Below are 12,137 nucleotides of genomic sequence, written 5' to 3'. Positions count from 1 at the left end.
GGTCGAAAATAAAAAGTATTTTTCCTCCCTTTTTACCGATGTTATAAAATCGTTTTGTAAAACTGCCTAAAATTGAACTTATTTATGTCCTGAGAAAATGATGTCTCAGAGAAATGTTTCTGAAAGCAATTGAACTGCCAGCAAGAAACTGCCCTACTGACAATATTTTAAAATTCAACAACAACCACAAACAACCAAGAGATGTTTAAAGCACCTGCCTCTTGGGTGGAAGCAGCCTCTAAAAGCCCCCCATGAGAAGCCCCTCTCCCCCAGCCACAGGCCCTTGGGCCCCGCCCGGGGTATCCCCCACTTCTCTCTCTCTCCCCGTCTCTCTCTCTCTTTCTGCCACACACACACACACACACACACACACACACACACACACACACACACACACGCTGGCCAGGCACACAGCAGCAGGAGCGGGGAGGGGGCATCATTTCATTTAGTTTATTAGACAAAAATATATGATTTAGACAAGTTCGCTGACGCGCTATTTACAATCTGAAATCACTCTATATACAGAAAAGGGGGGAAAGAGACACAAGCATGTGGGGGCATTTACCGAACCCGATAATCGCAGCCACCGGAGCCGCCTGCAGAGGCCTGGCCGCCTGGACGCGAGCTCGGGACCGAACAAGCCCCTGTCTGCAGAAAGCGATGGATGGGAGTCCTTGACGTCGTTGTCATATTTGTCCTTTACACCAGTCTGAAATATTTGTCTTAATTCCTCCCACATTCCCTCCCTCCCCAACTCCTCCCCCCTCCCCCCTCCCCGCAAAAGTAAAAGAAGACCCTTAATCAGGCGGACGGGAGGGCTGCTAGGATCCGCGGCGTTCCCTCCTGCGGGGCCAGAGAGCTGCATGGGAAACACAGCGAGACAAGAAGACAGGGGCACTGTGAGTGGGGGACGCAGCGCCGGGCGTCGCCGGCTCCAGCAGCGGAGCCCTGGGGGCGGGGTCGGCAGCCAGCGCGGCTCCCGGCTCGGGAGAAACTCCAGTCTCCTCGGCTCGCCCGGCGCCCAGGGCTGGTGGGGAGCGCTCCTTCAACAAGGACTGCGCGACCCCCACCGCCACCCAGCCAGCTCCGCCCGGGTCCTGACCACTCCTCCTCCCCCTCCCCACCGCCTTCTCCCATAGCAAAAGCAAACAGCACTCACTTGTCGCGTACCGGCTGGAAAGGCGACTTTAACTGCTGCGCCGGGGAATCTGGCCTGGGGACGAGGTCTCTCTCTGCGAGAGATCGGAAGAGGCAAAGTTAGGACGGAGAGACGGGCGGGAGAGGGCCCAGGCCTCCTTCCCACCAACTCCTGCCTGCTGCTCAGGCAGATTCGCCGAGAAACGTAACCCCTCATCCCACCACCACCCCTGAGCAGGCCGCCGGTAGGGCAAAGCCCTCTTTGGAGAGCCCCAGGGCCTTGTCTGGCTTTCTAAATTGAAGCAGGGATTAAGCACAGCCCCAGTGCTCAGAGGTCACTGCCTGGTACCCTCCCGGCGCATGCTGCACCCCACGCTACCACACCTAGCCAGGCCTCTGCATTCCCAGCTAGAGTACAGATGGACGCGGCCCCCTGGAGCTGTACCTGGGAGCGTGGGGCTGCTGCGGGCCGAGGCCTTGTCTCCGTTGAGCGTCCCCGGGGCAATGGCGACCGGCGGCTGAGGTGGTGGAGGTGCAGGAAGGTGAGGGCCATGGGGCGCGGCGTGGGGCGCGCCAACGCCCAGGAAGGAGCGCATGTTGAGCAGCGAACCCTGTGCGAGGAATGCGCTGTTGGTCCAGTTGGAGAACTTGCCGATGTGGCAGGTGTACAGTCCGTGGCTGGGCAGGAAGGCGGGGTGTTGCAGCGGCGCGCCGGCGGAGGGCCCGTGCGCGCCGGGGTGGCCCGCAGGCGGCGGCGGGGAAGCCTTGGGCGCACCATCGGGGCTCGTGGCTGTCTCGGCCAGCGACCAGATCTTGGGCTTGCCGTGCGGCGCACCCTGCAGGACGCCCGCTGCAGCGCCGGGGCTCAGCAGGCGTGTGCTGCCGGGCTCTGGGGCCTCCTTGGCCAGGCCCAAGGGCGAGTCCTGGGGCTTGAGAACGTCGGCTACTGCCAGCGGCGAGCCTTGGTTCCGAGCAAGAGCAGAAGGGGCTGCGGGTGCGTGCGGAGCCTCGGCCTTGTCCTCGTCGTCCTCGTTGCTCTGGTCTCCATCGTGCTCGTCGATCTTGTCGATGTCGATGCTTTCCAGGTCGATCTCCTCGTCGTCCTCGGCCTTCTCCGGGTCGCCCTCGGTGTCGCTGCCGAAGAGAGCTCCATCTTCCTGGTCCTTGCTGCGCGCTCCCCATGTCACCTTGTTCTCCTTCTTGAGGCGCCGGCGCGCGTTGGCGAACCAGGTGGAGACCTGCGTGAGGGTCATCTTGGTGATGATGGCCAGCATGATCTTCTCGCCCTTGGTGGGGTAGGGGTTCTTGCGGTGCTCGTTGAGCCAGGCCTTGAGCGTGCTGGTGCTCTCGCGGGTGGCGTTCTTGGGCCGCCCGGGGTCCCCGTATTGGAACTGGCCGTAGGGGTAATAAGCCGGCGCCGTGTGGGCTGCGAAGGTGGCGGGGTGCACCCCAGGGTTGTCCTTGAGTTCATACTGCGAGCCCTGCAGCCACAGGGTAGAGCCATCGAGGAGAGAGAGGAGGGAAGTGGATAGAGGGAGGGAGAGAGAGAGAAAGAAAGAGAGAGATAAGTCTCCAAGATGGGAAAGTGGGAAGTAGCCGCTCCAGTGGGCTCCAGGGCCTCCCGGGCGCTTTCCGGGGCTCTGCTGTGCTGGGAAGATCAGGAAGGCACCCCCAGTTCACTGCTGGGGAGAAGGGGAGCCAGGACCACGAGCTGACTTCAGGAACTGCCCTTTCACCGACCGTTGAGATCTTTTTTGCCATTCTAGAAAAGTTCCAGAAACAGTGCAACCTCCAGACGAGCACAACAGAAGCCGCGGCCCCTGCAAGTTCCCTAGGCGACCTGTGTTCCCGCCACCAACCGCTGGAGAAACCTGCATTTCCAAGTTTATCTTTCACTAGCTAGAGGGTAAAACCTTTCAACTGAGCTGATAAAGCCATTTCTCCAAATGTAAAGGGCCTGGAGCCCAAGCCTCCTCTCTGCGACCCTGAGGGGGCTCAATCAAAATAAACCATCCCGTGTTTTCTACAGGTCTAAATCTGCCAGCAATTTAAAACTAAAGCACAGTCCTCTGCCTTCCAAATTAATCTGCATATAATAGTTTACCCAGAGTAAAAGGTCTTTAGTGGTGACAGGTAATTTGAAATTTTAATCCCGGCCATCATTGACAACAATAACAAAAACACTATTTTTTTTTTTAAATACAAAAGGAAGTCTTAGCCTGTAAAATATTAACGCAAGGGCTGGGAGTAACCGGCGGCCAGGAGGGGAACCGGTTCAGTATCCTAGGCCTCTTCTCAGTTACTTCATCTCTTAAGTTTGACTTTGATCTGGAGGGAGCAAACACAAACTGTTTGCAGGCATTTAGAGGCCGTGATTTATTTGCAATCAATATTCTTTTTATCATCAGTAGTAAAACACAGCAAGTCAAATTATCCCATCAGGTTTTTTGGTAAATAACATTTTATCTTTCTAACAACCTCATTAGGCCTCATTATTACCATAAATTGCCCAGACAGACATTCAAATACAATTTTATCTTTTGACTTCCAAACATCCAGTTATAATGGCTTGGAAACCTAGGCCTAGAATCAGGGTTTGGGTTTGAGTTTACTCTCTAAGAACCAGCGGGAGAGCTGGAGGAAACACACACCTTTTGGGTGGGAATAATTTTTACATATTATCCTTCTAGAGGGGAAAAACAACTTAGAACAGCAAACATCTCCCTTTCCCAGCTCTCCAAAAGGGTGCAGGTCCTCACACTGAAGCTCCCTCCCTCCCCCGCAAACGCAGGCAGGGTTCCCAAATGGCACACAACTGCATTCGCAATTTCTGTAAAAAATGTTCATCCTCTATGTAAAAATAGTCGAGTTGCAATGCTAGCAAAGGGAGCTCCGGACTCTGAGAAAGTTGTGAAGACCAGAAGATTTCTTGGACTAATTAGTTTGGTGACTGAGGCCGCAGAGAAAAGGTTTCTGCGGCCAGATTTCGTTTTTATCCAGTCGTTGCAAAATGTACTTTGTGCTTTTCTAATTATTTTGGTTGTAATTGTAAAGAAGACATTTCAGCCTCGTCTCCACTGGGAATTCTTTTTGAAAGGACACCTTGTAAATCTCTCAACGCATTCCGGCCTCCCCGCCGCCTGAACAAAATGGGGGCTGATCTTTTTCGATAGTAAGAGACCTGAAAGGCAGCCAGGCCGCTTTCTTTCGAAACTACAAGAAAAGTTACAGGGAAACCCGCTCTTTGCTTGTGCACACTTGACGGGTGTTTACTCCCCGCTTCTCCTTGGGGCGCGGGGAGATATCGGGGGTGCCTGGAAATTGCTTTATCCCGCGGGCAGCGACCCAGGAGGGGGCTGCCTCCCAGGGCCCCGCGCCCGCAGCACAATTCACCAACCGTCCGAAGTTTAAGCACCGACCTTGCAGTCAGACCAAGGAAAATGGATCATTTGGACCGGCAGACAGGCCAATGTCCCTGCGGAGAATTAAGTGTGCAGCCGCCTCCCCCCACATCTAACACCCACTGGGACGGGAGACTAAGAGGACACCATTTATTTTAAACCAAAGGACACTGTTTTCTTTAATCCTCAATTATGTAACGAAGGAAGAAAAGTGCTTTTCTTTCGGTGCAAATGAAATGAAAACTTTGGCAACTTACGAAAGTAAAATCAAACACCGTTTCAGACACCAAAACATTATTGCAACTTAATTTTTGTTTAAACTCAAATTCGCACACACGTCATAGAGAGAGCTCTCCATCCCTTGGACCCTATTGTTAACATTATTTTGATTGACTCTACTAGGCTTAAAAGGGGTCTGTCTGGCAAACTCAGATACAACTATCTCGGAGCTGCTAAAGAGGGAGAAAATCAAGTTCTCCAGACTCGGTTCGAAAACTAAAGAGGCCGCGCTAGCGGGACCCGCGGCCAGGAAGAGAAGTCCTGCTAAGCTACGCCGGGCCGAGCTGCAGGAACCCCGTGGGCCTGCCCGGGCGCCCTGGCCGAGCCAGGCGAGTTTGCCCCCGACCTCCAGCGCGGGCAGCACTCCCTGGGCCTGCTTCTGAGGCCTCTCTGGACTCTCGCGACCCGCCTCCTGGCCCGGGCCTTCCGCTTTCCCAGGCCGAGATGGCCCAGCCATCACCCGTCCGGCCTCCCCGCCCTCTTGCGTCCCCGGTGGCCGCGGCCTCGGCCGCCTGGAACCTGCCCTCGGACCTTTCTAGTTCCTCGTCCGGACCAGGTCCACCCGTCGTCTCTCCCTCCCGGGCGACCCGCCACCCTTGCCCTGGCACGAGTGAGACAGAGGAGAAGCGGGGGAGGCCGGGCGCACTCACCATCTGCGAGAAGAGGCTGAGATCCGCGGCGTAGGGCAGGAAGGCGCTGTAGTTGGGCGCGCCCGCGTACGGCCCCGCCGCCGCGTACATGCCCAGCACCGAGGTGACCGCAGCCGCGCCGGCCCCGCCGCCCAGCTCCGCGGCCCCGGGTCGACCCGACGAAGCGGCGGCCGCAGCAGCAGCGGCAGCGGCTAGCACCCCCGGGCGTTCGCCGCCGTAGGCGCCGGGCCCCGCGGCGCTCAGGTACTGCGGGTAGCCCAGCTGCGGGAAGGACATGTCCGCGGACTCGGCGACCGCCGCAGCGGGCGAGTATTAAAGGCGCGGAGAGGGAGACGGAGGCCGGCCGGAGGGGGATTGCAGGGGGCGCCGCGAGGGGTCTAGGGAAGAGTTGGCGGCCAGCCGGGCGCGCTCGGGCGGGCCGAGAGATGGGGGCCGGTTGCGGCTCCTCGGCCTGGTGCTCCCAGGCGCCCGGCTCCCGGCTGCGCCCGGATCCGCGATCGCGCGCCGACTGCGGCGGCCGCCCTCCGCTCGGCGGCGGGGCTTTCAGACACAATTTGAAGTTGATGCTTTGATTGGCATCCCCTTGAGCGCAGGCCCCGCCCCTTGCTCCCCTCCCGCCCCCTCCCTGCCTCCCGCCCGCCCTTGCCGGCCGCTCCCGCCCCTCCCGCGAGCACGTGGTGCCCCGCGCCGGCCGGGCCAGCTCCTCCTGCGGTGGGCGCGCGCGTCGGGGCGGCGGGGTGTGGGCCCGGAGGCCGCGGGCTCCTTCCCGACCAGCCCCCGCGGCTGTCTGACAACCTGTCGACACGGGTTTACAGCTGTCTGACACCGGGTTTGCAGTTTCGCGGTCGAGGTGTGTCCCCTTTTTAACAAAAACAATTCGGCGTCTGCTTTTCTACCGTCTGGGCAGCGGGCAAGGGGCCGGCGGCCTGGGCGCGGGTGACAGCGGGCAGGGAGCGGCCTCTCCCCCGAGTCCCGCGCGTCCGGTGCCTCCAGGGAACATCTTTGGCAGAAGTGCACCCGGACACTCTCCGCGAGCCGCTGAACCGGCGTGGCGTGACACCCCCGACTCCAGATGCGGGTTCCCTTGGGCCCCTACTAGGTAGTAACCGATCGTCTGCCAATGACCGGCCTCGCCGCCCTTGGGGAAGTGGGGAGCGGCCGAGCTCTGAGGGCTCTCAATTGTGCAAACTTTGAGCAAGGGCAAACCCCGCGGAGAAGTCGCTAGCTCAGGGGAAGCAGGCGCAGTCGGCGCGGGTTCTCGGAGGGAGGGGTGGGGGAGATGCGAGGGGAGGGGCTTTTTCTTCACCCAGAAAGCCCCCTGGCAGCCGGAAGGAAGCATCCCCCGCGCCCCAGCGAAGGGGGAAGGCGGCGTGGCCTGGATGCCGGGTTTGTCCACCAGGTGTGCAGAGGCAGACGGGAAACGTGTGGAACGCGCGAACCCGAGTCGGCGCCGCCGCCAGACCGGGAACTGAGCGGCCTCTTGGGTCCAACCCCGCGTCCCTCTTCTCCCTGCGTCTCCCCTCTCCATCCTCAGCCTCGCCGGGCGACAGGACGCGGCCAGGCGCGGCGCACTTGAGAGGGGCTCCGTGTCGCCGCGGGCCTGGCGGTGCCACTCCCAGGAGAAGATGCCAAGTGCACGGGCCTCCTCGCTTCCCTGAGCCTGGGACGGCCCTGGCTGGCCACTTCTGCGCCTCCTAGCTGGAGAGGTACAGACGGTGCCGTGGAACCGGGTACCAGCCCCGGCTCCCGGGGCCACTTTGCGAACCACCTCCTACTCAGAGCCGGGGCCGGGAGTTCACCCCGCTGCCGCTCTCCAGCACACGGGACCCCGCGGGAATTTCAGCAGCGCACTCTGGCGTCTTCCCCGCTTTAGGCCGGGTTGGGGCTATGGGATGAAGGCGGCCATCGGGCCGGAGTCCGCATGCTGTTCTGCTGTTGGGCTGAGCCACCCGTATCCTGGACACCGGCCTGGCGGTCCCTTGACCCCCTGCCTCGCTTCCCTTTCTTCACCGAGCCTGGAGGCCCAGGGACTTCAGCAGCATCAGGAGGGCTCCGGTTTTCTGGGCCTGAGGACAGACAGTGAGACATCGCCTATAATTAGCAACAATAATGCCCATGATAGTAGTAATTACTAATAACCAGCTCTGACATCGGGCTTGATTTCCCTGCTCTGAGTCAGATTGTTTCCTAGTCATGCTGATTCCCCCGCTCAATTCGCCGCTGCAAACTCCGGAATCCGCCTACAACCTCTATGGTTCCTTTCCTGCTTTTACAGATTCCAGGCGGGGTTTGTGGGGACGCGGAGGGTTGGTGCGGAGTGGATTCTTGGTGACACAACTCCAGGAAGCCCCTAACTGCAGCTTTTTCCTGTTCCCTAGCCCACCTCCAGACACCTTCTAACCCTAAGACAGATTTCCGATTTTCAACCTCCTCTCCTCTATACCCAAAACAAATCCATCCATTGCATGTGACTCACTGTGTGAGAAGTGGGCCAGCCCCACCCACCCCGTCCTGTTCAGCAAACTTGTGTCACATTTCAGGGTGACAGGGGAGATACACCCTCTTGTGTGACCTGGAAAATGAGGTGCGATGTAAGTCCAGAGACACTTCTCAGCCCTGGGATTCATCTACAGCTTGTCTGCCTCCTTCCAACACACAAAGCACCACCGCCCACCCCACCCGCAAGCCTCAGGTCTCTCTGCAGCTGGCAGAGCTTTGTGGGGAGGCGGGAATAGGGGAGTGGAGGCTTCATCCTGACTCTCAACCAGCCCACTCCTCTGTGCCCTGGCTGCATCACCTCCATGGGCGATCACAAAATGACTGCAGGTTCCTGAAAACACCAGGGAGCTGAGTGGGGAGGCTCCCCTGCCCTCTTAATCCTGCCTGAGGACTGCACAGTTCCAGGGGAAGTGGCACTAGCAAAGCTGGGTAACTTGCTCCCCCCGGAGCCCTGCAAAGGTGCAGAAGGGGAGACTGTGGTCCATTCTCTGCCCAAGGCCAGGGCCTGTGGCTGCACTCCAGGCCCCTGGGCCTAAAACCAATTCTAGGAAGTCCTTTCTAGGAAGTTCTAGCAAAGCTTGGCAGGCCCAAACTCACCTCCTCTCTTCTTTCTCCTTGGCCCTTGGCCCAAAAACTTTCACCTAGGATACTAGGAAGCAGGGTAGACCGAGAGAAAGAGAGAGAGAGAGAATTGCCACCAAAGCCTCCCATCAGAGAGGGGGAGAGGCGGAGAAGGAGCTAGAATCTCCTGGCTCAGCCTCTCCGGGGAGAGTTTCCTCCCACTCGTTCTGCCACTCATTTTCAGAAGCAAATGTTTCAGTGGGGCTCAGTGCTCCAGGGCCTCAGATGCTGGAGCAGGCAGAAGGGCTGGGTGGCCGGAACCCATGGGCCTGATTTGAACGCCCTTTAAAAAATGTCGTGAGAAAGTCTGAACTTTCCCTCAAAGAGACTGCCCCTGCCCCCACCCGGACTCAGCATCACTGGCATCTAGGACCATCCCTCTGGTGGCCGTAGTTGTGCCAGGGGAAGGGGATGGACGTTGGAATGGGAGGTTGTGTGGCTCCCTCTGCTAGGTCTTGGAAACCGACACCCCGACTGTGAGGCGCTAGCTCTCTGAACTAGGAGAGAACCACTTTGTTGGCCCTCAGCCACTTTTCCTGCCTCCAAAGGGGGTGGCTGAGGCAGGCCCTGCCGCTGCTCCAGAGGTTGCTCCTGGCTAAGCTGGCCGCACCCCGTGGCTGCCCCCGTAGTCACTGTGCCAGAGACAAAGACGAGGAGCCTGACAAAACCAGGTCTAGGGGTCGCTGCGCAGCGGAATCGGAGCTCCTCCTGCTTAGCGCCGGGGATCCAGTCCGGAAGCCCTTGGGCCCCGGTGCTCCGGGGACCCAAGGCACGTGGCCCAGGAGGCTGGCGAGATCCCGCGAAGCTCCGCAATGGGGGGTGACTGGGACTCCCCGGCTGGGAAACCAGGACCTTCAGCGCGTCCAGGACTTGGACAGACGCAGGCCTCTGGGTGCAGCGGCGTGTGCAGAGTGCGCGAGTGTCTCGGGGAGCGCAGGGGGCAGGCTGCAGGGGTGGGGGTTGGGCGGGGAGGAGAGGAAAGGCCGGAGGCGGTAGGGGAGGGAGATGGGCGTTGGTGTACAACTGCAGTTTAAGCTAACTAGATTTTTAAGCTGGTGTCAAGGCTTGATGGAAAGTTTACATGCAAGGTGCTGCTGTTGTTATCATTATTATTATTATGAGTCAGCTTTCTAAGTGGGAGGGATTTGTTATTCCTGCAGAAGATCGTTTCCCTATTCTCTCTCCCAACCCTCAGTGAGGATTCCACCCGCCCTGCCCCACCCTCCTGGGGCATATTTACATCAGGACAAGATTAGACACACCCAACAGCTTCCTCGTTTACAATTTTGTTTCTTGGGAAACAGTTCGCTGGTCTTGAAGCTCTGCAATCCGGGGGTCGCTAAGGAAGAGGAGGGTGCTCCTGGGGACGCATCACTCCCGGAAGCCGTCTGTGGGACCAGCCTTTGGCGCCGGGGATCAGGCTACACAGACCCGCCGCGGAATGCAAACGGGTGGCTCGGGCCTGGGCTCCTGCCTTCACTCTGGCCACTGTCTGCTCCAGATGGCAGGACTCTGCGCTGGGCCGCGGCTCAGTGGCGACGGAGGCGGCCTGACCTGGCGCTGCAGCGTGGACCCCAGTCTGGCGCTGCGCCCCGACTCTTAAAAACGCACTAGGACTTCGCACCGTTCCTCAGCAACAGCTGGGAGGCCACCCAGGTCGGCGACTTTGAGGCAATAGTCAGACAATCCCTAGCGGCTGAGACCCCGGGTGGGTCCGGCCGCTGCGACTCGACGGTTCTCTAGGCTCTGACCCCGTGTACAATCTGCGCTTTCCTACCACGCCGGGCAGGGACTGGTGGCCCCTGGGGTCCAAGAATAGTCTACAGTGAGCGCCCCGAGGGCGCAGAGCTGCGGGGACGCGGTGGCGAGCTGAGCTGAGTTGGGCAGGCGGGAGGAGGAAACCCCAGAAGGAAACGCCCAGAAGCTAAGGACGCAGGACGGTCTCACGCTGAGGGGAGTACCCCCCAGTGCAGGCATCGCGAAGCCAGTTCCTCAGCAGCGTGGGGACCGCACCAGAGAACGCGGCAGGCGGACCAAAGGCGACCCTGGCCCTAAAGCTGCGGCACTGGGCCTGAATTTCCCACAGACGCAGGGCAGAGGAATGGACAGCAGTGGCCCGGCCTGGAGTGCCGCTCCGACGCCGTCCCCAGTGTCGAAGGAAGTGAATTACATGCGTGTGCACACACGTAAATATTTTATAAACCTCGCCTTAATTAACCAGATCATTTCCATTATGCCTCCAATATGAACAACAGCAACGGTGTGAGAGTTCTCAAGGCTTCTAATTTGATGTCACCAGACGGTTGCTCGGGGGCAGAGGCACCATCGCCGTGCCAGCTGCACTTGTATTTATTTGTTTTTCTGCCTTGTTCCTGTAGGGCTCCATTATGCAGTTTTTAATTAGTTTGTGTTTGTATTTCACCCGTCCCAAATCAATGCCATCCCGAAGCAAGGCGATGTAAATGCTCTCAGTACAGGTGTAGCTGCCTGCGCGGGTACACCGGCAAACGCGTGTCTGACAAATGAAAGCGGGGCCGCTGCGCAGCCGACTGTCAGCTCTTGGCAGAGGAGAGGCGCGGATCAAAGCCAGCGGGGACTTCTGCGCCCCCGTGAGCGCCGTCGTGGCTGCGGCTCCTAATGTCATTAGAGGAGTCCGGGCTGAGCACGGCGTGGGGAACAAAGTGACTTTTCATTTTGTTCAGGTCCTCTGGTCTTTGGGCCAGCTCTGGCCTCGGAATCGCCTCCCGCCTGAAACCGCCGTGGCTCCCGCCAGGATCCCTGGCTGTGCGCACCCGCGGTGACCCAGCGCCCTGGGATCACTGTGGCTTCTCTCCTTGTCCCTCTAACCTTAACCCGCAGCCTTAAGCTGAACCTGCTCTGGAATCTCTAGACAGGAGACATCCCCTCTCCGCGTTATGTTTGCATCTCCGCCTTCTTGAAATGACCTCTGTGGAGTGCGTGTATATCTATTCTTCCAGCCATGGGGAATTCTTCTGAAGCTTTCTTTTTTTGTCAGGAACAAGAGATTGTTCATCTTTAACTAGGCCACATGGAAATTATGATTCAACAGCAGTGTATATTTAATTAGAGTAATCTCACTTGAATTTAATTACCTAATGAATTATTTGTTTAAAAGGTAGAACGTCTTGTTTGCCAAGTGCAGTGCAGACCTCTGATAAGAACTTCCGTTAGGAGGACGTTACAGTTTAAAAGCAGGCATGCCTAAGGGTTCTATTTTAACTCTTTGAGTATGTGACTGTTACTGTACTCTCCAACAAAAACTAAGACGCTGGTTAGAGTCTGGTGGGTAGAGTCCAGAGGGCAGTGGGCATGACCCTGGCCACACAGAGGTGCACTCTTGTTAGGTACACGTGTGTGCCCAAGTCGCTTTGGAAATTAATATCCTTTGACTAAAATGTGAGTTGAGTTTATCTTAAAGCTTATTTCATGTTGCTTTCAGTGCCATTTTTCCCTCCTGGTGCAAGTCAGGACAGTTGTCTACTAGTGAACTCATTTTCTAAAAGTGTTTAAAACAAAATAATGCATCCTT

General features: G+C 58.1%; 1 protein-coding gene across 1 annotated transcript; it reads right to left on the bottom strand.

Annotated features, from left to right (window-relative positions):
- Window positions 1-436: 436 nt before the first annotated feature.
- On the bottom strand, window positions 437-5,997 carry IRX1 (iroquois homeobox 1). Its single transcript, XM_045393521.3, has 4 exons — window positions 5,468-5,997; window positions 1,583-2,618; window positions 1,160-1,232; window positions 437-859 (listed from the first exon to the last, which is right to left on the bottom strand). The coding sequence occupies exons 1-4, from the start codon at window positions 5,741-5,743 to the stop codon at window positions 802-804; spliced, it is 1,443 nt and encodes a 480-aa protein (XP_045249456.2). The 5' UTR covers window positions 5,744-5,997; the 3' UTR covers window positions 437-801.
- Between the last annotated feature and the right edge of the window lie 6,140 nt (window positions 5,998-12,137).

Source organism: Macaca fascicularis, chromosome 6 (genome assembly GCF_037993035.2).
Source record: "Macaca fascicularis isolate 582-1 chromosome 6, T2T-MFA8v1.1".
Lineage (NCBI taxonomy): Eukaryota > Metazoa > Chordata > Mammalia > Primates > Cercopithecidae > Macaca > Macaca fascicularis.
This window is presented reverse-complemented; position numbering and strand designations above follow the sequence as displayed.